Source organism: Dreissena polymorpha, chromosome 3, assembly GCF_020536995.1.
Source record: "Dreissena polymorpha isolate Duluth1 chromosome 3, UMN_Dpol_1.0, whole genome shotgun sequence".
Taxonomy (NCBI): Eukaryota; Metazoa; Mollusca; class Bivalvia; order Myida; family Dreissenidae; genus Dreissena; species Dreissena polymorpha.
Genome location: NC_068357.1, coordinates 2,377,874 through 2,401,642, shown reverse-complemented (window position 1 = coordinate 2,401,642; position 23,769 = coordinate 2,377,874). Strand labels below are relative to the sequence as shown.

At 33.0% G+C, this 23,769-nt stretch overlaps 2 protein-coding genes across 2 annotated transcripts in view; both read left to right on the top strand.

Moving 5' to 3' along the window:
* The window catches only part of LOC127872745 (protein phosphatase 1 regulatory subunit 37-like), a 36,560-nt gene extending 30,859 nt beyond the window's left edge, over nt 1-5,701 (top strand). Inside the window, exon 12 of the mRNA XM_052416120.1 lies at nt 186-5,701. Coding sequence (XP_052272080.1) covers nt 186-253 — 68 coding nt within the window. The 3' untranslated portion in view covers nt 254-5,701. The remainder of the gene's footprint in view (nt 1-185) is intronic.
* Nucleotides 5,702-8,112: 2,411 nt separating this feature from the next.
* The window catches only part of LOC127875075 (serine/threonine-protein phosphatase 4 regulatory subunit 4-like), a 106,579-nt gene continuing 90,922 nt past the window's right edge, over nt 8,113-23,769 (top strand). The window contains 2 exon segments of the mRNA XM_052419895.1: nt 8,113-8,353; nt 10,829-10,902. Of these exon segments, the coding sequence (XP_052275855.1) occupies nt 8,270-8,353; nt 10,829-10,902 (158 nt within the window). The 5' untranslated portion in view covers nt 8,113-8,269.

Genomic DNA, 23,769 nt, shown 5'->3' with positions numbered 1-23,769 from the left:
CCATAAAATTGGAAAGTGTCGTCCATGATAAGTCTGTCTGGACTGCACAGGCTAATCTGGGACCACACTTTACGCACATGCGTTATGCCCCATTTTCCCAGAGTAAGGATTATTAGTTATAGGTCAAGATCTTTGCCACCCCTGAATGCCACAGTCCTGATTACTGTGTTCTGTGGTCATTTCAGGCAATGATAACAACAAGGACTCACCAGACAGCAAAGACATAACATCCAATGATGATGCCGAGTCCTGATATTCTGAATGGATGTGCAGACGATCAACATGTATTATGCAACAAATCCAGCAAGCTCCTTGATATTCTGCACACTATGTTTGTTATAGCAAGGAAATATCAAACTGATTATTAGGAACATAAGTACCATATAAAGAAAGCCATCCAATGATACATGCAGTCTGTCTACGGTCACTGAATAGTTTTAATTGAATTTTGAAGAAGTACAATTTAATTGCCAGTTATAAAGAAATTTAAAACAGTGCCATGCGAGAAAATGTGGAATTATGCCTATTTTTAAGTACTTTCCTGATGTGTAGTTAGTCCTTTTGTGTCAAAGCATTTAAGTGAACTATCAAAGATATCAGATCTATAAGATCAAAGACTGAACGATTGATTAGTTTATATGGAAGCATTTATCCATTAGCTTAAGGTGGATTTATTGTTGTTAAAGCAATTACTTGTAAGGACTGCACCTATCTACTGTAAACTTACATGTAAAGGCATTTTCTCGCAAATGCATCAGCACTGTTTTATAGGTTTTATTTTGTAGTTCAATGCGAGATTGCTTCCCAAAAACTTCAGTCATTTTATGAGCCAAGTATGTTATATATTTGTTAAGATCAGTTGAAGTAAAAAGTTTCCTAGCGGTTGTAAACTTACCAAAGTGTGAAAAAAAAACAGGTTTAAAGTTTTGATATTAGGTTTTGAATCAGATTCAGAATGGGTTGTGGTTAAAGCATGGCTATGTTGTGAAAAGTGTTTGTCTTTGAAATAACCTTATTACTGCCCTCAAGAAAGAAAACTGATTTGTTTCTAATTGCTTTCATTCTGTTTTGATTCTGTATTCCTGTTTTTTGTCTCTATAACTTTTAGATCATACCACTAAAGCAGAAGAGCAGGTGCTCCTTCCATTTTATTTCTCACCCTTAAAAAATATCTGGTTCTCCCTTTCATTTTTTTTGCCCTTAACCGTATTCTTTAAACAAAGTCCCACCCTTGTTGTCCCTTTATCAGTTGTCAATAAATTTCTTTAAAATACAGACACACCAACAGGTTTTATTTGCTATTGATGATTTTATATAGTAACAAACATAATTACTTGCTATTAGCATTGTTAATATTTTTGTTAAGGAACACATCTCATGGTAAGTATGCTTAATTGATGCTTGAATATAGCTATACATGTATGTAATTATGTGAAAACAGCACAATTAACCCATTTATGCCTAGTGGACTCTCCCATCCTTCTAAATTGGATCAAGTTATATCCAAAATTAGGGATGTCTAGAAGAGGTAGCCTATCCCTTTTTCAGGCTTCCATGGTCATTTGTTTATTGTGGCCAAATTCCTAATCTACTGTCTATGATTTTATGTACATGAACTGCTTGAATGATGGCAAGAAAATATGGTTTTTATAATTAAATTGTAGCATTCAGCATGTGTGTTATGTATGTATTGAGGTTAAATTAGTTTGTATTGTTTCTGCACAAACATGTTCTGTTTAAATATCATTTCACCATTATGCATTCCTAATGATTTGATTATCACTCTATTAATTGACATGTAAAAAACGTTTGCACCAGCATCAAAGATTCTTACTTGCGAATCATATTATGCATTTTGAGTTTTAAAAAGCTTCATAATTACAATATACAGCTTAATTTTACTATGAGTGCTAGTGTCCCTTGCATATTGTTAACAAATAGTAAGACGTGCAAGTGTTTCTTTTTAGCAATTTATAAAATTGTAACTTATAAAATTATTTTTGGAATGTTCAAGTAGTATGCATAGTGAGGAAAGTGCTGAATTAAAAACATTCATTTTTGTCCAGGTTTTTAACAACATAAATTATACATATATAATGAAGTGGAATGGAATCAAAAACAAGGATAATACTTAATAGTTGATCTTTTCACTTAAGCCAACATAACTTGGCCTTGTGAAATACCGGTAATTTTCCCTGAAAATGTGCGAATGATTCTGAAATATAATCGCTATTGTCAATACTTACATACAAAAAATACATGTAACTAAGTATGGAATGTAGATATGAATCATTCTTTTGCATATAAAGATATACTAATGTGGTTTAAATCGATAAAAAAAGCTACTTGGCTTGTATTTATGATTCTGTGTGTGGTAAGAGATTATTAAGACATTCTCACAGCTAAAACAAATGTATCTATTGGTTGTTTGGTGCATTAATGTCATTATTTTTTTAACAACAACTATGTATGATGTAACAATTTTTATTTTTAGGGCATTTGTTGACATGATTGTATATGAACACTAAATATCCTGTAAATTTGTTTAATTCAGCTGATTTAAATGTAATTGAACTCAAAGGGTTGTAATTGAAATGGTTGGTTGCTTTTTGTGAGATAAAAAATATTATTACGGTTAGATATATTTAGCTTTACATTATAGTTATTTATATATTATTATATATATTGTGCAATAAGTTATTTGTATTGCATTTGAAGCACTCATTGATAACCTACACATGCTAAGATTGATAGAAACCTTGTTGGCAATGAAAAAAAAAGACTTAAACAACAACATTGGATATATTTATGCCCCCCTTTGAAGAAGAGGGGGTATATTGTTTTGCACATGTCGGTCGGTCCGTCAGTATGTCTATCCGTATGTCCGTCCGTCCACCAGATGGTTTCCGGATGATAACTCAAGAACGCTTACGCCTAGGATCATGAAACTTCATAGGTACATTGATCATGACTGGCAGATGACCCCTATTTATTTTGAGGTCACTAGGTCAAGGGTCAAGGTCACAGTGACTCATTCTTGGATGCAGTTTAGGACCATATTTGCAGATAATATTGTGTACTGGTGTTGTGGGGTCTCCATCCCCACAAGATAGTTTCTGGATGATTACTCAAGAACGCTTACGCCTAGAATCATGAAACTTCATAGGTACATTGATCATGACTGGCAGATGACCCCTATTGATTTTGAGATCATTAGGTCAAAGGTCAAGGTCACAATGACTCGTTCTTGCATGCAGTTTAGGACCTTATTTGCAGATTATGTTATGTACTGGTGTCGTGGGGTCTCCGTCTCCACCAGATGGTTTCAGGATGATAACTCAAGAACGCTTACGCCTAGTTCATTCATGATCCTGTGGACAATATGTAGAAAGTTGCTTGTAAGATTTGTTAATTGTAGCAATTGTTTTTTTATTGTTATCAAACTTTCCTCACACTGTACATTCAATGCATTTTAACTTCCACTTGTTACACTACTAAATTATTGCAGAAATGTGATAATGAAGTCAAAAGAAAGGATTGTTTGAAGATATCTTCAGTTTGTTGAAAAACATGGCCACCAGAGCACTGGGCAGTTTTCCTTATATGGCTTTAGTGAAACCTAAACAACCTAGTAGAAGTCAAATTTATGGTCCAATCTTCAAATTTGCTCCGAACATTTGTTCTAATGATAGTTTTGCCGAGTTCCAAAATGGTTCTGGTTCCTTGGAAAATATGGCCGCCAGAGGGCAGTTCAGTTTTCCTTATTTGGCTTTTGTTAAACATTGTTAACACTCTTGAAGTCACATTTTTTGTGGTCCAATCTACATGAAACTTTGTCAGAACATTTGTTTTAATGATTTCTGGGCCAAGTTCAAAAATGGTTACGGACCGTTGAAAACCTTGGCTATAGTGAAACCTTGTTATAGAATTAATTTCCACATTTGTTGGCCAATTTTCAAGAAACTTGTTAAAGCATTTGTCACAATCAAATCTCTGCTGAGTTTGTAACTGGGTAATGTGAGCTCAAAAAATAGGGCACTAAGTTTAATAAAATAAGCATATAGTTTATACTCTAGAAATCACTTTCGTTATCTAATCATCATGAACATCAGTAATAAAACTTGTTCTAGCAATATCTCAGCCATGTATAAAATAAACTTGGGCCTAGAAATTAAATAGTTATATTTCATGAAGTACTTGCATTGTTTTCATCTTTACCCTCTTAGAATAGTTTTGTTCCTTAGGGTCTCAGGTGAAGGCCTTAGGAGTCCATGGCCATCTTTGTTTTGATGTTTTCAGAAAAAAAAGTGAAAACATAAGTCTGGACCTCGAAACAACTCCAAACGTATCTAAGCTTATTCCATATTAAACTCTTTGTCAACTGCTGTCTTATCTGTGACAAAGCTCTCGTTACTACATGCTTGCTCTATAATGATACAAATAACAGTGAGTGATCTCACTGTAGGTCTTTTAGGTTGATAAAATCAATCTATATCTGATGAATTTATTCCTGTAGAAAATAAGGCAATTTGTATATTTGAGTTAATAACTGTGCGAGTGTTTTACTAAAGATACTTAAGATAAGAAACAGTATATATGCAATTTTTCAACATAGTGCTCTTGTTTAATTTGTTTTATTTTCAATATAGCCAGCTGTATGATTTCCTGAGCAATATTGTTCCCTTTGCTTGCCCATATCTGGAAACATGTAAAAAATTGAACAGTTTAAACAAAATGTTTAGCTGTCATAATGAAATCCATAAAAATAAATGTTGCATATTGAGTACCTTAAAATATATTAAATAAAAAACACAATGTTCAATAAATCATGAATGTGATCGATACAGTGAAATCTGTCTAAACCAAACCTTGTTGAAACCAAATACCTGTGAAAACCAAACAGCTGTTTTGGTCCCCTTTTTAAAACTTTTTTGTATAAAAATAAAAAATAAAAACATTAAACTTGTTAACAATTCTTGAGCAACTAGCTCCAAATGCATTCTGTATTCATGAGTTGTCATTTACTCTCACGTGCACATGATGCTGTATGCATGAATTGTTGATAAATTTGCTAGTGGTTTTAACATAAAACTTTGCACCAATGCATATTTATTGTGGGGTACCACATGTGGGTTGTTAAGTGTTTATTTTATGCAAAATGTTGTAGGTAAATGTGTATATGAGCTGCACTCTGTGAAAGGGGGTTTGATGCATGTGGGAAGTGTCGTCTCAGATTAACTTGTGCAGTCCGCACAGGCTAATCAGGGACCACAATTTCCGCCTAAAATGGATTTTTGCTAAAAAGAGACATTTTTTGAAAGAAAAAATTATCATAAAAGTGTTGTCCCTGTTAAGCCTTGCAGATTGTGCAGTCCGCACAGGCTAATCAGGGACCACAATTTCCGCCTAAAATGGATTTTTGCTAAAAAAAGACATTTTTTGAAAGAAAAAATTATCATAAAACTGTTGTCCCTGTTAAGCCTTGCAGATTGCGCAGGCTAATCTGAGATGACACTGAACACACATGCATAAAAAAAGCCTTTTCACAGAGCACAACACATGTTTTATCTAATTGGACCAATCCCAGGCTGTATATTTTTAGTTAGTGCATGGATCTGAATGTGGCTTGATAATGTTGATTTGTTTTCACTGTTTTATTAAGGTTGTCTATGATAAACAATAAATAATGTTTTTTTTTAAAGCAATTATCTTGTTATTTCTATTATATATGTATGTATATATTATTTGTATATAACACTGCATTAAGCGACATTAGTGCACAATTGAACCGTCATTTAAATGTCTGGTAAAGTTTTGTAATTGTCAGTTTAATCTTCTGTTATGAGCTGCTGATATCGGGAAACTACAAGAATTATAGATAATGATTAAAATAAAAACTTGGATCCTTAAATTTACTTTTGCAGAATACTTATATTTTTGTGTTTGCTTGGTGCCGTAAAGAAACATTAATACTAAAACTTTAAATGTCATTGCATATTAGCAAGCTGACAAACATATGTGCATCTTATTGTGCTTGATATTGAACTTGACATAAATTTGACTTTTATCTATATGACCGATTAATGTAATTAAATTTAATGAAGACCATTAAGAATATATGGACCGGTCACTATTTTCTTATACGGAACATGTGCCCCAAATATTGACGTATTACAACCCAGATAAGTTTCACTGTGCAGTAGTGCCTTTTGTATTATGATGTCTAACCTTGTGATGGTTCAAAACTGAAAAATAACCAGAAACCAATTTTTTATTTCAAAATATACAAATAAATCTAACATTTTAAACAAAAATATTTCAAAATGTGAATATGTTCAGGATAAGACCTTAATTTGAGAGTTAAACAATTTGTATGCCCCGAAAGAGGGCATATAGTGATCGGACTGTCCGTCTGTCTGTTTGTCCGTCTGTCCGTCACACTTTGCGTTTAAGTTTTGAAACATGCTCATAACTTCTATGTCCCTTAAGTTATAACCTTCATATTTGGTATGCATGTGTATATGGACAAGGCCTTTCCATACACACACAAATTTTGAACCCTGTGACCTTGATGTTGAACTTTGGGTTTCGAAATTTGCGTTTAGGTTTCGAAAAATGCTCATAACTTCTATGTCCCTTGAGATGTAACCTTCATATTTGGTATGCATGTGTATATGGATAAGGCCTTTCCATAAGCACACTTTTTTACCCCTGTGACCTTGACCTTAAACTAAGGGACTGCGTTAAGGTTTCGAAATCTGCGTTTAGGTTTCTCAAAATGCTCATAACTTCTATGTCCCTTGAGATATAACCTTCATATTTGGTATGCATGTTTATATGGACAAGGCCTTTCCATACGCACACAACTTTTGAGCCCTGTGACCTTGACCTTGAACTTAGGGTCCGCGTTTAGGTTTCGAAATCTGCGTTTAGGTTTCGAAAAATGCTCATAACTTCTCAAAGCGTTTATAGGGGCATATGTCATCGTATGGTGACAGCTCTTGTTCAATGTGTAACAGTGCTCTTAAGATCGTTCATGAAACACTGGTTAATACAAACAATGGAAATGTTCAGTACAGTATATGAAATAGAAAACCCACTTCCAGCCCTGGAATGACCCAAATTGTATTTGGTTTGTTGCCTTTACCTTTGGTCCATATATAATTTGGGGCTGCCTGGGTGGTGACTATTTTGTTGGAGAGCTCTCAGTGGGGATATGTATTTCTTAAAAATGTAAATAAATGATTGCAATTAAAACGTAATGAATTATTTAATTATGGAGAAATGTCAATAGATTGCTGATATAATTGGAATGTGGTTTGATAGAAACTTAATTAAACTATTTGATACCTTTCTAACCATCTTTCTTACCATCTGTCCTTACTTGCAGTGTATTGTGTACCTTCGATAATTTTTTTCCTGATTAACATTCTAAGCAGCTGATCTGTGATGTATCCATTTTGGTCTAGAGATAAAGCATGGTTTTATAGTCTGATTATGATACTAGACTCATTTTCAACCGAATTTGGCATTTTCCCCCTTATCACTGGGATATAAGTCGTCTGTTTACATTCAATGCAGTATGCAGCCACAGCACATTGGCTTATTACCATCATCACGCAGCATATATTGATCTAGAGTCTGTGCCATCATGCATATCCCTATTCTGGAAAATTGAAAATTAATCAATAATATGTAAGCAAATAAATGTTGAAATATGGCAGAAATACATGTTCTTACAGAGAATATATTTACTATTACCGAGTAAATGCATGCTTAATCTTTTTATTACATTGTGTACAAAATGTATAATTTACCAACTGTGACATGAATTGTAGTAATGTAATGGGGGATAATGTATTGCATTATTTATATTATTTGACAACTCTTTTTCGTATTTTAGCACTTTCGTTTTTCTTGGGGAGGGATATAATAAGAGGAACAAGTGAACTCGTAACTGTTCCCACCACTCTCTTACACTGCGGTTCATTACATATGTTGAGGCACGAACGACAACTCTAGGAGAATGTGTTCACACCTCAGTGTAGTTTCCAAAGTGTAGTGTAACCGCTGTAAATATCGCGAGAACGCGCACCTTGCACGCGATATCGAAAGAGCATCATGGCCGCCTGTGTTGTCAAGTGAAGCCAACAATTTGTCACACATTTGAATATTGGTTAATGCCGTTGAAAAAGCGCTGACAAGGAAGTTTTAAGGACTAATTATCAGTACTGGAATAATTTACAAAAATGATGATGTGATATTCACAATGGAAGGAAAGGATGCCTCGACCTCGCTGGCAGATGACTTGAAAGAACTAAATCTTGAAAGACCTGTCACCAAGGCTTTAAAGGTAAACCTGTATGGAATGTTGCGCCTTTTCTCTCGATTGCTTTACGCACAAGCAATAACAAAAGTACCCTCACACAAATAGGGCTGTTAACTATCCATATTGTTTTTAATACCTTACACATTCTGTATTCACCAGACTCAGCGAAAACGTTCAGTGATGCACTACACTAGAAATGATTAACTGTCAGAATTGTGGTTCCTAGTTGTGTCATAATTTTGACTTTAAAAACAAAAAATATTTAGTAATGTTTAGTTTTTATATTGATGATCTTATAAACTAAAGTCAATGTAAGAAAATGAAATTAAAAATACACTGAACTTTTTAATATTTTCTCGTCAGCATCATTCTTTCCTATAGATTCATCTGCTTCTATTGATCTGTCAGCCCCATATTATGACATTTCTAATAAAACTCGAATTACTCATTTAGGAAATTATATCACAAAGAAGTGTTTTGGTTTAATGTCGTGACTTTTAAATTTTGTTCGGAAACAAATATTATTTGAAAACTTAAAAAAATTGCTACACATATTGTGTCAATGCCCATTATTTCCAAAATATTCACATTAAAACAGTATGTTTGTGTTTTTAGTCGATAAGAAGATATTTTGAATAATTTATATGTAGATTATTAAAACTTAAGTGTTTTTCTATCAAAATGACAACTGAACAGATAAATAGGGAAAATGTTAATGTATTGTGATTGCTACGATGCCTCCTTATAATTTGCCTACAGTGTTTTTTTTGTTAAAAATCAGGGACGGTATCCGGCCCCATTCCCAATGGAAAAAAGTATATATTTTTCCCGAATTGGACCTAAAAATTTCCAATGGAAAGTTAAAAAAAACACTTTATTTTTGGATCAACATTTAGTTAATCTCCCATCCAGCTCTACAAGTTACACTTTATTAAATTTAATATTAAAAACACTTTAATTCTCATTTCTTGAAGCATTTGTTAGCAAAAAAACAAGAACACTAATTTCCCAAAAAGGGACCCGGTCCCATTCCCAAAATGGTGAAAAACCCCAAACACTGGCCTATTACTAAGGAAATATCCAATATGATAATTATTATATGCATTGCTATTTTATTTTAAAAGGAAAAAAGAGAACTTTTTAACTCGTGTTTAAATGGTTTTGAATTGTTTTCATTCAGTTTACAAATCTAATTTAACTCCCAACAGGCAACTATTTCATGAAAAATGTCAGACCAAACCTACTTTTTACAAAAACAACCTACACTTGGCTCAAAAATGACACTTAAAACTATTAATGAAACATCATCCAGAATCATTTAAAGGGGCCTTTTTACAGTTTTTGGCATATTTTAAAGTTTGTCATTAAATGCTTAATATTGATAAATGTAAACATTGGATCTTAAAAGCTCCAGTAAAAAATCAAGAATAAAATTAAAACAAGGAAAAAAAAGTAGCCGGTACCAGGGCTCAAACCAGTGACCCCGGAGTCCTGGAGTTAGCCTTAAGTAAAAACGCATTAGCCCTCTCGGCTATTCCGCCTAGTATTCTAAGAGTAAGTTTTTTATACCTTATATGAGCAATCTTCGTAGTTTCGTAAATTTAAACGACAACAACAGAACTCTCCAAATTATTCAATCGTTTCGCGTTGCAACGCTTTATAATTTTTAGGTTTTCAAATCGTTAAAAGATACACAGAAATGGCTATATTGGACTATGGTAAATGTTCAGTAATACTGTTTCCTCACAAATATCATAACTAAAACGAAAATTTGCGAATCTGAAACAACTTTTTTCAATTTTGTCAATTTACCAAACCGTGAAAAGATCCCTTTAAAAAACCTATGAAAACTTGAATAAACATATATAAATTATCAGAAATCTGTAAAACCTAAAGGCATGTATTTTGTTTAGTTTATATGTTGCCTTTCCTGTTTGCTTGCATTAGTATAATATAAAGTTTTCTAGTGGTTTGCCTTAATATAATATATAAAGTATAGGATTGTTAGTGTTTGTTACTGGAAAATGTAAATGATGATTTATCATGTGACAAAAAAGCCTAATTTGGTTTGGTATATTATAAATTCCCCAAGCAAAATCCACACTTACCAGCCATTTCACACCACAATCCGCAAAGGCTAATCAGGGACGACAGTCACGACACTTTCTGCTTTTATGATATTGTCCAAAGAATGTCTCTTCTTAGCAAACATCCAGTTTAGGCTGAAATTTTGTCCCTGATTAGCCCGCAAAGGCTAATCTAGGACAACACTTTACTCACATGCATTAAACCCCCTTTTCACAGAGCATGGCTCAAAGGTATTAGACAAGACCATGTGTTGAAATCAGACGTTCTAAGTGATATTGAATCTTTTTGAAAACAGCTGTGATCAAGTCACATGAGGTAGTTCTGTGACTAGGAAAATGAGATCAGTTGTAAAAAACACTGCAATACTTGTTAAATATCCAAATATCGTAATAATTAAATCTAATTTTTCAGTCCACAGAAGAGTTAGAGCAGCTAACAGTCGATGAAAAGCTTAGTGATATCGAGAGAGCAGTCTACTTGCTCAGGTAAAACTTTCAACTTCCTTGAGTTACATATGGCTATGACATCTCTTAACATGATTTTTGTCTTGTTTAATTTAAATTGTATTTTGTGTTGAATTTGATATACATTTATTTGAAACCAAAGGGAATCCAAAATATGAGAAAACATTTTGCAACTGCTGGATAGTAGTTTTTAGAGCACACATAATGCAGCCCTTTAAAAGGCTATTTGAAGATTGAATTGAAACACACTCTACTGATACATTCTCGGGATATTTGTTCTAAAGGCCATCCTTAAAAAATTGTTTGTTTGGCATTACCCGACCCAGGTAAATTTGAGTGGGTAGGTAGGTAGGTATGGATTTAATTTTTTTTTATTAATTTTTTTTTTCTGACATTGAACTCCGACATATACCAAACTGAAATGTAATTATCAAATAAAGCCCCAAGTCTTCTGCCTCATGAAAGGAAAATTGTAAAGATTTTTCTGCACCGTCTGTATCACCGCAAGTGTATTTGTAAGTCTATTCTTTCTATAAAGAACTTTGAAAATATAATATAATCGACACAAAATACTTTATCCAAAAACGAAATTCCGAAAAATTGTACGCATTTTGCACATGAGATAAAATGTGCATGTCGTTTGACTACAGAAAATGAAAACAAGTAACCTAGCAAATACGTAATTAATATACTATTTGGTTGACATATTACTTTACAATAGCATAGTTTGTGAGGAAAAAACAACAAAGTAATTATAACATTTTAATTTCAATCAAGAACAGAAAGCTGCAACATCTTCGACATGTTACTAATTATTTAATTATCATCCTTTAATTCAGATCGATAGTCCGTAGAAATTTGTAAAGTGATCAGCTTAAAAATAATTTATTGAGTGTTGCGCTTCTTTTCATTTTCTTATTTTTTATACGACTTTTGCCATCGGCCGTTATATTGTAGGGAGATGACAATATCAATTGTGTATTCCATTATCTGCGCATGAATGACCCAATATTATCCGATAGCGAACTCGATGTTGATTTTCCAGCTACCATATGCACTTCAAATTGTTCATGGAAACAAAGAGAAAAATAGTTTTAAAAATCACTCTGGATTAAAATGGCAGATATTTTCAATGAAATTTAACGAGATTTAAGCATATTCACAAATTATATTTTTCTTGAGCCAAATTCGCTATACTTTCGCAAATGGCGAACGACAGCGCGAGCCCTGTAATAGTGAGCATTTATTCCAATAATAACAGGTTAGTAATGCTCGCGCTGTCGTTCGCCATTTGAGTCATTTGCGAAACTATTAAGAATTTGGCTAAAAAAATCTAAATTGTGAAAATGCGAAAATCTAGTAAAATTTCGTTGAAAACATCCGCCATTTTAATCCGGACTGGTTTTCTATATTTGTCTCTTTGTTTCAATGAAAGTGTTTGCAATTTGAACAGTTAACGAAACCCGGTCTGTATCCGATTAGACATTGCTTGACCTTATTGTTAATGAAGTGCTCATGGTAGCTGGCCAATCAGCATTGAGCTCACTTACACATGACATGACGTTGTCGAATGAAACGTGAGAACGGGTGGAGCTATTGGATAATATTGGGTCATTCATGCCCAGATGTTGTATAATTTGAATACACATTTAATATCGCCGTCTGCCTCCAAAATAGCGACCGGTCGGAAAGTTGTATAAAGAGATAAGCAAATGAAACAAAAGCATGACAACACCCGTTTATAAATATTTCTAAGCTGACCACTTTTTATCTTTCTACCGAATATTTACCGAACTGAATTTAAGAGTGAAAATTAAATAATTAGTTATATGGCGATAATATTACACATTCCTGCCGATTGCCAAATTGAAGTGAACGGTGATAATTAATTAATTTGTTTTTTTACTCCCAAACTATCCTGAACGACAGCAGCGTATTTTAATTAAAGGGATACGAGAAAAACAGGAGCGGTTTAATTGTATTTAAAGTCTAATTAATCGCATATGCATATATCAAATAAATAGGCAACTCAAATAAATACCGGTAAGCATTTTGTTTATTGCTATTCTATATATCCTTGAAAGAGCATTCAATTAAATTGGGCAAATAACCGGAAAGGAAAAATTTAGCGGAAATAAGTTTCGGCGAGCAAAAAAAATTTTTTTTGGAAAGTATCAAAAAAAAATTAAGTCTGGCAGATTTTAGTGGTTGGTTGGGTTATGCCAAACAAAAATTTTTTTAAGGATGGCCCAATAAACAGGAATTCAGAGTGTCATAAACTAATATTTGAATGAATAACTTTGTTTACCATCAAATAATACTAGCAGTATTCTGTCCAGTTTGGATGTGTATTTCAAATCTTTGTTTAACAGAAGTGTTTATGACAAGGTCACATTCAAATTGCGATATACTAGTACTGGTATGTAACAAATAGCGATGCATGTACCAGTTGAGTTTTTCATTTGTTTGTTTGTATTTTACAAATACATTAGTAATTACAAAAAGGATAATGTTCAGAGAAATTTTCCCCAAGTAGGAAAAGTACCTGTACCATACCAATTAGGAAAAAATAGTGTGAAAAAACTTGAAATTGAGAAAATTTGTTATGTGAAATCTTTAAATTGGGAATTATGGATCTTTTTAATTCCTTGGCATACATTTAACAAACCAATTCGAAAAAATAATTTATTTGCATTTTGGCTTGAAAGGTTCAGTCTCAGTGCTCATTTTTGTGTTCACTGTTTTGTGTGGGAAAATACCTTTTACAGGTACTTTACAAAGAAGGAAAACATCACTGATTTTGCATCACAGCTTTGACAATCCTGTCCAGTTTTTACTACAAATGATGTAAACTCTCCCCAGCCCGTATAAGTTCCATTCATGGAATTTCACAAACATTACCACATGCTCTTCTATAATTACATGTATGTAAAATAAATGAAATGTTTATTATGAAACATACACATTATTGCATAGTCATGGCCCAGAATTGTTGATATGATGGGAGTTATTTGATAATGTAAGAACACAACTTCAGTTTTAAAATGGTATGAAATATGGTATGACTTTTCAGTTGTCAAACCTGAGATTTGTTTACTTGTATGAACATTTACTAGCTAAAACAGTCTACCACTTGTCAACTTGAACTATAATTTGTAGCAATATGATAATCTCAATAATGAAACAAAATGAAAATTGTTTTACCTACTTCAGGTCAATGTAGGATATAAAAGTATTTGATACAGCTAAAACTGAGTATCCGGTAGATCTTCAGGTAATTGTGAGGGTTATTGAAAGTTTAAACAATGATAGTAATAATTTTAGGGTTTTGTATGTTGACATAACTCTGAGAATCATCTCTGTCATGTATTTGATTAACCTTTGGTCTTCAATGATCCCTTCATTAATAAAGAAAATTGTAGCCTAGAAGTTCAATACCACAACATCAAAAAAAGTCTTTTCTTACTGGTATATCAATTGATTGACTTCATTGAAATGCTCACTGGATTTGTGGTATTGATTTTGTTAATTCATACATAATGACCATGCAAAGTTACACACCAAGTTCATTTGAGGTAGATAGATTAATGCATAAGTAACTGGATTACAATTGTCCAACATTAAGCTGCAAGTTTATTTTAACCTGAAAGTATGTTATACTTTATTTTCTATGGCACACTCAGCAAAACTGCTAAGTAGCAGTTTGGTCTATAAAGCAGGGTTTTTATTTTTTATTACTTGAGAAACAAATAAGTCCATCTTTATCTGGGTTGCAGAGAATAAATGACCAAAATGGCCAACCATCATGGTATTGTTCGTCCGTTCGACGACTCTATTTTTTTATCGGTCCACATGGGACAATGAAATAATTAATGCATGACAATAATAAAAAATATACATTAAAGCTGAAGAAAAAATGAACAAGTATTTCCAGGGGCAATCAAAATAGCGGCACACTCAAATGTTTTGTCTGCATATCTTTTAAAATATTTGATAAGTCTTAACAATATACCATATCAAACAAGACAATTTTGTCAAAATCAATAAATTGATATTAGTTGCCACCTTTATTGTTATATTTGACTTGTAATGGACTTATATTGCAGTCAATTATATTTCCTTACATTGTTTATGCTACAAAAACAAGTGTGAATCATTTCCAAGAAACATCAGCAGTCATTTACGTTTGGAGAAGTGGGTAGGAAGTTTCATCCCTTAGAATCAAGAGTTATAATTCTGCTGTAGCAGCACTGTCTGTGCAGACATCATCCCTTAGAATCAAGAGTTATAATTCTGCTGTAGCAGCACTGTCTGTGCAGACATCATCCCTTAGAATCAAGAGTTATAATTCTGCTGTAGCAGCACTGTCTGTGCAGACATCTTTTTGCGTTGCATTGAAAGATACGAATTATAAGTTACAGTACTGAAAGTTAGACTATTGTGTAAAATAGAGCAATTTAAAATTATAATTTAAAATTGAAAGAACTATTTATGTTTGAGTTGGAAACATACCATGCCATTACTAATAGGCTTCAAACATTGCTGTTGGGCCAGTGGTTATTGTTTAGTCTTGGTAAGGCCAAACAAGTGGTTAATTTCCACTATCATCTCCAAAAATTGGTTGGTAGATTGCTTAATTTATTTATATTTAACTTTTTCTGGAATACACCATCCATTTCCAACTTAATCTGCCATAATTAATAAATCTTAATTCAACAGTCTTCCTTTATATGTATATTTTAATTTAACAAATTAGCCCTTGATGAAATAAGAGACTTAAGATTCTGATTGTGGTAAAGTATTACTTCACAGCACACAAGACTATGTAACTAGCCAGCTGATATTCAACTGAAAAAAGATACTTAAAATTATTAAGCTTGTGGCCATGACTATGGGAAATAAGACAAGAATGATGAACTGTATAACAGGTCATAACAAAAGTATGTCCATTAGTCTTATATAAAGACTGTTATTGCGTTGCTCGTCATTATTAGAGTTAATGTTTGGAAAATGAGTCTTTGTTTACCATTCATTTACATGTTGATTCTCCAATACAGATTTAGTGAAAACACAGTCTGTAATCAAAGTATTCAAGTTTCTGTCTTTGATCTCAGCTCAAATTATTAGAAAAAGGATACAAAAATTGATGTATTGACAAGTTGATAATGGCCAAATGCTATTTCCCGCAAATAATGTATTGGTGTTCCATGTTTTAATCAATAATTATGTATATATATATTTAAGGGTAATAGTAGTTGATCAATAAAAACACAACATAACAATCTCTTCAAGATTTTGCATCTTATTTAAGATAAAAAATTATTTTAAAGCTTAAATTACAAATAAAAGCCTAAAATTGTTGAGCTTGTTAAAAACAAAACACTGTATTTGCTGTCATATACTTTTTAAATGTTTTTGTTAGGAAGCTAAAATTCATAAGGCAAACTACCAAATTGCTCCAAAACCCTTTCAAAAAAAGGTCAACATAAAAAATACATGCCAGTATATTCTTCATAAAACATACAATGAACTCATTTTCAGCATTTATATGAATACATTATAAAATAAAACACAATTCCCAAATTTAAAAGAGACAGTCTTGTCAAAAGTATGCCACATGTTGATTGCCGTCCGTTACCGGTATTTACCTCTTGACATTAGGCCAAAAAAAAAAAAAGTCTTGGTTCAGGGAACCCGACCGACCCTATTTTTTGCCCCCGACCCTAACGATTTTTTGGTCCATGGAAAAAAATCTGATGGCGAAAATGCTAAAATCTCGTAAAATTTCATTGAAAACAGCCACCATTTAAACCTGGATTGGTTTTCTATATTTTTCTCTTTGTTTCAATGAAAGTGTTCGCAATTTGAACAGTGAACAAAAACCGGTCTGCACCTGTATACGAGACATTGCTTGACCTTATTGTTATTGAAGTGCGCATGCTAGCTGGCCAATCAACATTGAGCTCGCTTACACATGAAATAACGTTGTTGAATGATATGTAAAAATGGGTGGAGCTATGGAGTAATATTCGGTAATTCATGCGCAGACACTGTGCACTTTGAATACACAGTTAAAATTGTCGTCTGCAAACAAAATAGCGGCCGGTCGCAAATGTCGTATTATTAAAGATTAAAAATGAAAAGAAGCGTGACAATAATTTAATTATTTCCAAGCTGTCTATTGATCTGAATTTAAAAGTGATAATTAAATAATTAGGTCTATGTCGATGATGTTACAACTTTCTGTCAATTTCCGATCAAATGAAAAGATGATAATTAATTAATTTGTTTGTTTTACTCGCACACTATGCTAACTGACAGCAGCGTATTTTAATCAAATGAAAATGTGAAAAACACGCGCGGTTTAATTGTAATTAAAGTTTCGTATTTTTAACACATAGGAAGAGTCATTCATCTAGTCTACTATAAAAATGGAATTAACCACTTTGTCTCTACAGTCGCTAACATGGCGTCTTTAACCTTAAAGCGTCGTTGGACGAAAAAGAGTCATAAAAAAAAAATTAAAACACAAAACACTAGAGCATTCCAAGAGTCATGGAAACTTGACAACAATTGGCTTCGCTTTGATAATGAATCAAAATCAATGTACTGTGACGCCCTTAGCCTGTACAAACCAATAGCAACATTCAAATTTATGTACACTGCTCACTTCCTGTGCGATGCGCTCAAACCCATTGCCATTTTATAAAAAAATGTACCAGAAGAAAGACTTGTGCTATTCTGAGGTTACCCTCCTTTTGACAGCCACTATTCAGACTCTTGAGCACCTGTCGGAGACTAGGTCAGGTCTCATGATGAAAAAAATTCTGAAGGTCACACCCCAAACACCAGAGACTGATAAAGATGGCTTGTTCACTTTTGAATATGAAGGTCACACTATTACAGACAGACAAACAAAAAATGGTTGGCTCAAAGAAATTTTGGGCCAGCGCTAGCCCTGAAGAAGTGCATAAAGAGCTAGGAATATTGAATAATATACAACGACTAAATACCACATGTGCAATGTTAATCATTTGGTCAGTGTTTAAACAATCATGGGTGCATTAACTCATTTTAACTGACCCTTTTTCACCCTGAAATCAGTCGACTGGTAAAAAAAAAAAAAAAAAAAAAAAAGAAAAAAAAAAAAAACCTACCTACCCTCCTACATTTTTCTGGCCATGTTCCCTGAACCAAGACTATTTTTTTATTTGGCCTTAGTTATTACAGTATTGAAATAACTGCAATTAAAATATATGGTCTAAATATATAATCACCAGACATGTATTTCCAATTTTACAAATGTTTAACTAAAATTCAGCTTTGTCAGACTTACAATAGAATATCCACACACCATGTTTGCTTGCTGCTCAATAAGCCTTTGTCAATCTATTATTCACTGATAAATATGATTTATAACCTTTCAATTTTATATGTTGATTCTCCATTAACATTTCTACGGGATTATGATTAATTTAATTTGTATAGAAGATAAACATGGACTTATTATTCACTGTATAATTTGCTGGATAGAAAGTTCAAGACCTGAAAAGCCCTTTATGTCCTGCAGATGAATATTAATTGCTGTATTTGTGTACAGGGAACAGGATAACATGTTAATGAGTTGGACAGTGTTCTCCGTTTTGAGTTGGTTTGCCCAAACTTGTACCCAACTTTTTATATTAATTAATTAGGCATTATTATCAGTTTGCATGGAAACTTAGCCTAAGAGGATTTTGATTGTGGTCAGCAGTTGGTTTTTTGGCTAATCTTCTGTTATCAAAATTAAGTAAAAAGTATTTATTTTTTTCCCAAATGAATGCCTAAATATTGGCCTTATGATTTCTAGGGCTAGTTCAAAACTGAGCCAAAACATTTTTGGAATCAAATACTTTGTCACCAGGTCAGATTGAAGTAAAACCTCATTAACACTTTTAGAAGTCTCATTGTTGCCCAATCCTTAATCGTGAAACTTAACATTTTCCTTAGTGTACCAGGCGCAAAGATGCAAAATTTATGTATATAATTACATTTGTTTGGAAAAAAGTCTGATACAGAAACCTTTTACAAGACTCTTGAAATTCATTAGCAATATTATCTGATAAAAAGGTTGAGTATAACATTTGAGCTGTTTTGTGTAGCACCCAGATTTGTTGCACATGCATTTAATAGCATTCTCCCACCACCTTTGAAATATGATCTGGCAACTGGCATTATTTGCAATTTGGTAAGATGAATTGAAATGTAGACTTAAACTGAAAAGATGTTTCCTGTGTAATTGAAAGTTTTATGTTTATATAACCAGTATGAAATAGTTTAATCTGTTAAACCTGTCAAAAATTTTAAACTTTTAACTCACCTATAACGACAAAGTGCTCAAGGTACCTTTTTTTGAGAATGTCAGCCTTGCATAGCCATATTTAATTTAATACTTTTCTAGATAGAGACCATGTGGTTCCAAAAACTAGGTCACCAGGACAAAGGGAACAAAAACCTTGTTGCCACTCTTAAGAGCACGATTAAGGACTTAATATTGATGAAACTTTGTTAGTATGTTTATCTGGACAATATCTAAAGGAAATCCTTTCTCTGGCTTTTCTCCCCCTATCTCAGATTCAAGTAAGGCAGTTGTACATTGCTGACATAAACATCAAAGTAATGAAAACACAGAAACAATCTTGCTGTTCAAATTTGGGTTATGCATGCCTAAAAATAAATTTGGGTTATGCATGCCTAAAAATTTGTCGCAAGGTAAACATCTTAAAAACCTTGATACAACACTGGAGGCCACATTTATGAGACAGTCATAATGAAAGTTGGTCAAAATGTTTATCTTTACAATATCTTGACCAAGTTCAAATCTGGGTCACTTAAATGCAGAAACTAGGTCACCAGGTAAAATCATAGAAAAACAAAGAAAGAGGCCAAATCAATGTCTCAATCTTGATAAAACATGGTCAGAATTTTTATTTCCATGTTTCCATGTTTTGAATATGAGTCAAGTGTGGTAAAAAACTAGGTCACCGGGTCAAGCCATGAAATAAATGTGGATTATTTACTTTGAACATATTCAAATTGAGCATTTTAAATATTTAGCTGATGCCATATATTTCAAAATATTTTCAAAAGACAAGTGTATGATTCAGAGACTGTGACAGGCATGTTTATGAATTGTATAACTCAAAGCCGTTGCAGTGGAAAAGATGTGATTTGAAGTATTGATTGCATTGAATCTTACAGAGAATTGGCTATAAAATAAGCCAGTGTTTTCACCATTGCTGGAAAACAATATTGAACGGGAAATGGAATTTATATTTCGATCAATTTGTCTCACAGAAGAGTATGCTTCTGACAAATGCTTGCTACAATGGCACACTTACATCATATACTCAAGTTACTAGACTTCTAAAGATTAGTTCTGAACATTAGGATTCTGCAAATATACAATTTCAAAGTCTAGCAGCAGAATCTATCTGCAGCACTTAATTACATCTGTCAATGTAACCGCCAAAAAGTTTTGACATTTGCTTTAAGTCTACATTATATTCTTGAGGGTGTAGCATCAGTGCTTGTTTATGTGTTCTTTGTGTCTTTTAGAGGATTTATTTAATCTTTAAATTGCATTTATGTTTTATTTTAAGAATGTTGATTTTTCTCAGCAAATGTTTGACTGCATCAGTGGTTCAGATAAATATAATTGTTACTGGGGTAAATTTAGGCTCACATCTGAAAATAAAAGAGAAGAGTTAATACACAAGCTCTACAATTTGGTGGCATTTAAGATTTTTTGTAGCATTATTTTTTGGTGTTAAAGGGATCTTTTCACGCTTTGGTAAATTGACAAAATTGAAAAAAGTTGTTTCAGATTCGCAAATTTTCGTTTTAGTTATGATATTTGTGAGAAAACAGTAATACTGAACATTTACCATGGTCTAATATAGCCATTATATGCATCTTTTGACGATTTTAAAACCTAAAAATTATAAAGCGTTGCAACGCGAAACGATTGAATAATTTGGAGAGTTCTGTTTTTGTCGTTAAATTTTATGAAACTACGAAGATTGCTTATATAAGGTATAAAATACTTTTAGAGTATGTACACGGCGGAATAGCTCAGTAGGCTAAAGGGTTTTTACTTCAGGACTCTGGCAGGACTCCAGGGGTCACTGGTTCGAAACCTGGTCCGGGCAATGTTTTTTTCCTTTTTTTAATTTTATTCTTGATTTTTTACTGGAGCTTTTACGATCCAATGTTTACATTTATCGATATAAAGCATTTAATGAATAAGTTAAAGAATGCCAAAATCTGTGAAAAGTCCCCTTTAAGTATACTTCCAGAAATGTAATTAATCTGTGAGCAGAATAATCTAACAAACCTCAAGTTTGTTTCACTTATAAATTTAAGACAGTGTTTATATGAACCTTCATGTCACATGTATTCTTTTGGTTTACAATTAGTATTACAAATTCTAAATCAAAGATACACATTTATACATTAATGAATCCTAGCCATAATTTTGCTATATTTAGGAAGTACCTTAACATTAGCAATAATCTTCTTGTTCTTCCCAAAAGCATGTCAGCACACATACTATTTTCACCAAGTAAACTGTCATCAAACATTGATGCATACTGCACAATAAACAGATCCCTCCTGTTATCAGAACCAGCATGTTAAACATCTAAATAACCCATTTTCAAATTGCCAGGATTTTTAGGCTCATTGATGCAGTAAAACAGCATTTAGAATGCATGTTAACATTTTATTCCACACTCATTTGAGTACCATTCGTTTCTTAATTTGACATTGTTTTTGATGTGAAATGATACCTTATCATTACATGTTTTATAATGTGTTTGGTAACTGATAACATGGGATCATATGTTGACTTAAAGTATTTTATCTCATTTTTGAAGCCTGTAGAGTATGAAAATGAAATGTTCAAGTGTGAATGGTATTTGAGAGGGGTTTATTTTATGGGTTTATTTTAACTCTATTGATAACATTTTGACATGTCATAGCACTTGGTGCAGCAAATCAAGACCAAAGCCTATACCTGTTATGATAGTGGAAAACCTTCATAAAATTAAAATAAACAGTTTTATTGTGAAAAGTTTTCTATCAAATGTGTTTTTAATTTATGGCAATATGGTGTTATATAAATTAATGTATTTTCAACATATTTTCATTATCAATAGCTATAGCTATAAGATAATATACAACAAATTATCTGTAATTGATTAACATCACATATTTGTTCAGTGATTTTCAGCACATCAGCTTCAATATGTAACAAAACATTTTTTACAAACTGTACAAACGATTTAATATCTGCATTTTGCTAAAATATAATATATAATGGACATTTATGATAATGAATCATAAAAATCTAGAAGGCCACGTGTTTGCAGTTTTTATGCCCCCAGAACATAGGTTCTGTAGGCATATTAAAATTGCACCGTCCGTTAGTCAGTCAGTCAGTTAGTCACTTTTCGGTATTAGTTTCCGCTCAGTAAGTCAAGCAATTGTCATCAGATCTTCACCAAACTTCATGACAATGTTTAAGGCAATAACATCTAGGTCAAGTTCTATAATCAGCCAAATTTACCCAGACACTCTTGAGATACTGCGCTTGAATCATCGTAAAATTGCGTTTTTTCTTGTTTCCGCTCAATAAATCGAGCAATTGTCATCAGATCTTCACCAAACTTTATGAAAATGTGTAAGGAAATAACATCTAGGTCAAGTTCGATAATCGGCCAAATTGACCCAGACACTCCTGAGTTACGGCACTTGAACATTTTCATTGTGAAATTTTTTTTTCGTGTTTCTGCTCAATAACTTGAGCAAATGTCATAGGATCTTCGCCACACTTCATACAAATGTGTTAGGCAATAACATCTAGGTCAAGTTTGATAATTGGCAAAATTGACCCAGAGTTACGTCCCTTGAATCATCGAAAAATTGAGTTTTTATGTCCCCCACCCACTATAGTGGGGGACATATTGTTTTTGCCCTGTCTGTTGGTATGTACGCTGGTCTGTTGGTCTGTTTGCTCCAACTTTAATATTTGCAATAACTTAGCAAGATAGCAACTTGATATTTGGTATGCATGTGTATCTCATAGAGCTGCACATTATGAGTGGTGAAAGGTCAAAGTCATCCTTCAAGGTCAGAGGTCAATATATATGTGGCCAAAATCGCTCATTTTATGAATACTTTTGTAATATTGAAGATAGCAAATTGATATTTAGCATGCATGTGTATCTCATGGAGCCGCACATTTTGAGTGGTGAAAGGTCAAGGTCATCCTTCAAGGTCAGAGGTCAAATATATGTGGCCAAAATCGCTCATTTTATTAATACTTTGGCAATATTGAAGATTCTAACTTGATATTTGGCATGCATGTGTATCTCATGGAGCCGCACATTTTGAGTGGTGAAAGGTCAAGGTCATCCTTCAAGGTCAGAGGTCAAGTATATGTGGCCAAAATCGCTCATTTTATGAATACTTTGGCAATATTGAAGATAGCAACTTAATATTTGGCATACATGTGTATCTCATGGAGCCACACATTTTGATAGGTGAAAGTTCAAGGTCATCCTTCAAGGTCAAAGGTAAAAAATAAATAAATATTCAAAGCGGTGCAGAAGGGGACATACTGTTTCTGACAAACACATTTTAAGCTCGGCTGTTTTCGAACAAAACCCGAGCTATTGTCATTGGCCATAACTTTTTCAATATTTAACATAGCAACTTGATATTTGGCATGCATGTGTATCTCATGGAGCTGCACATTTTGAGTGCTAAAATTACAAGGTGAACATCATCCTTCAAGGTCTAGGGTAGATAAAACAATGTCCAGGGAACTAATAACCTTTAAATGGA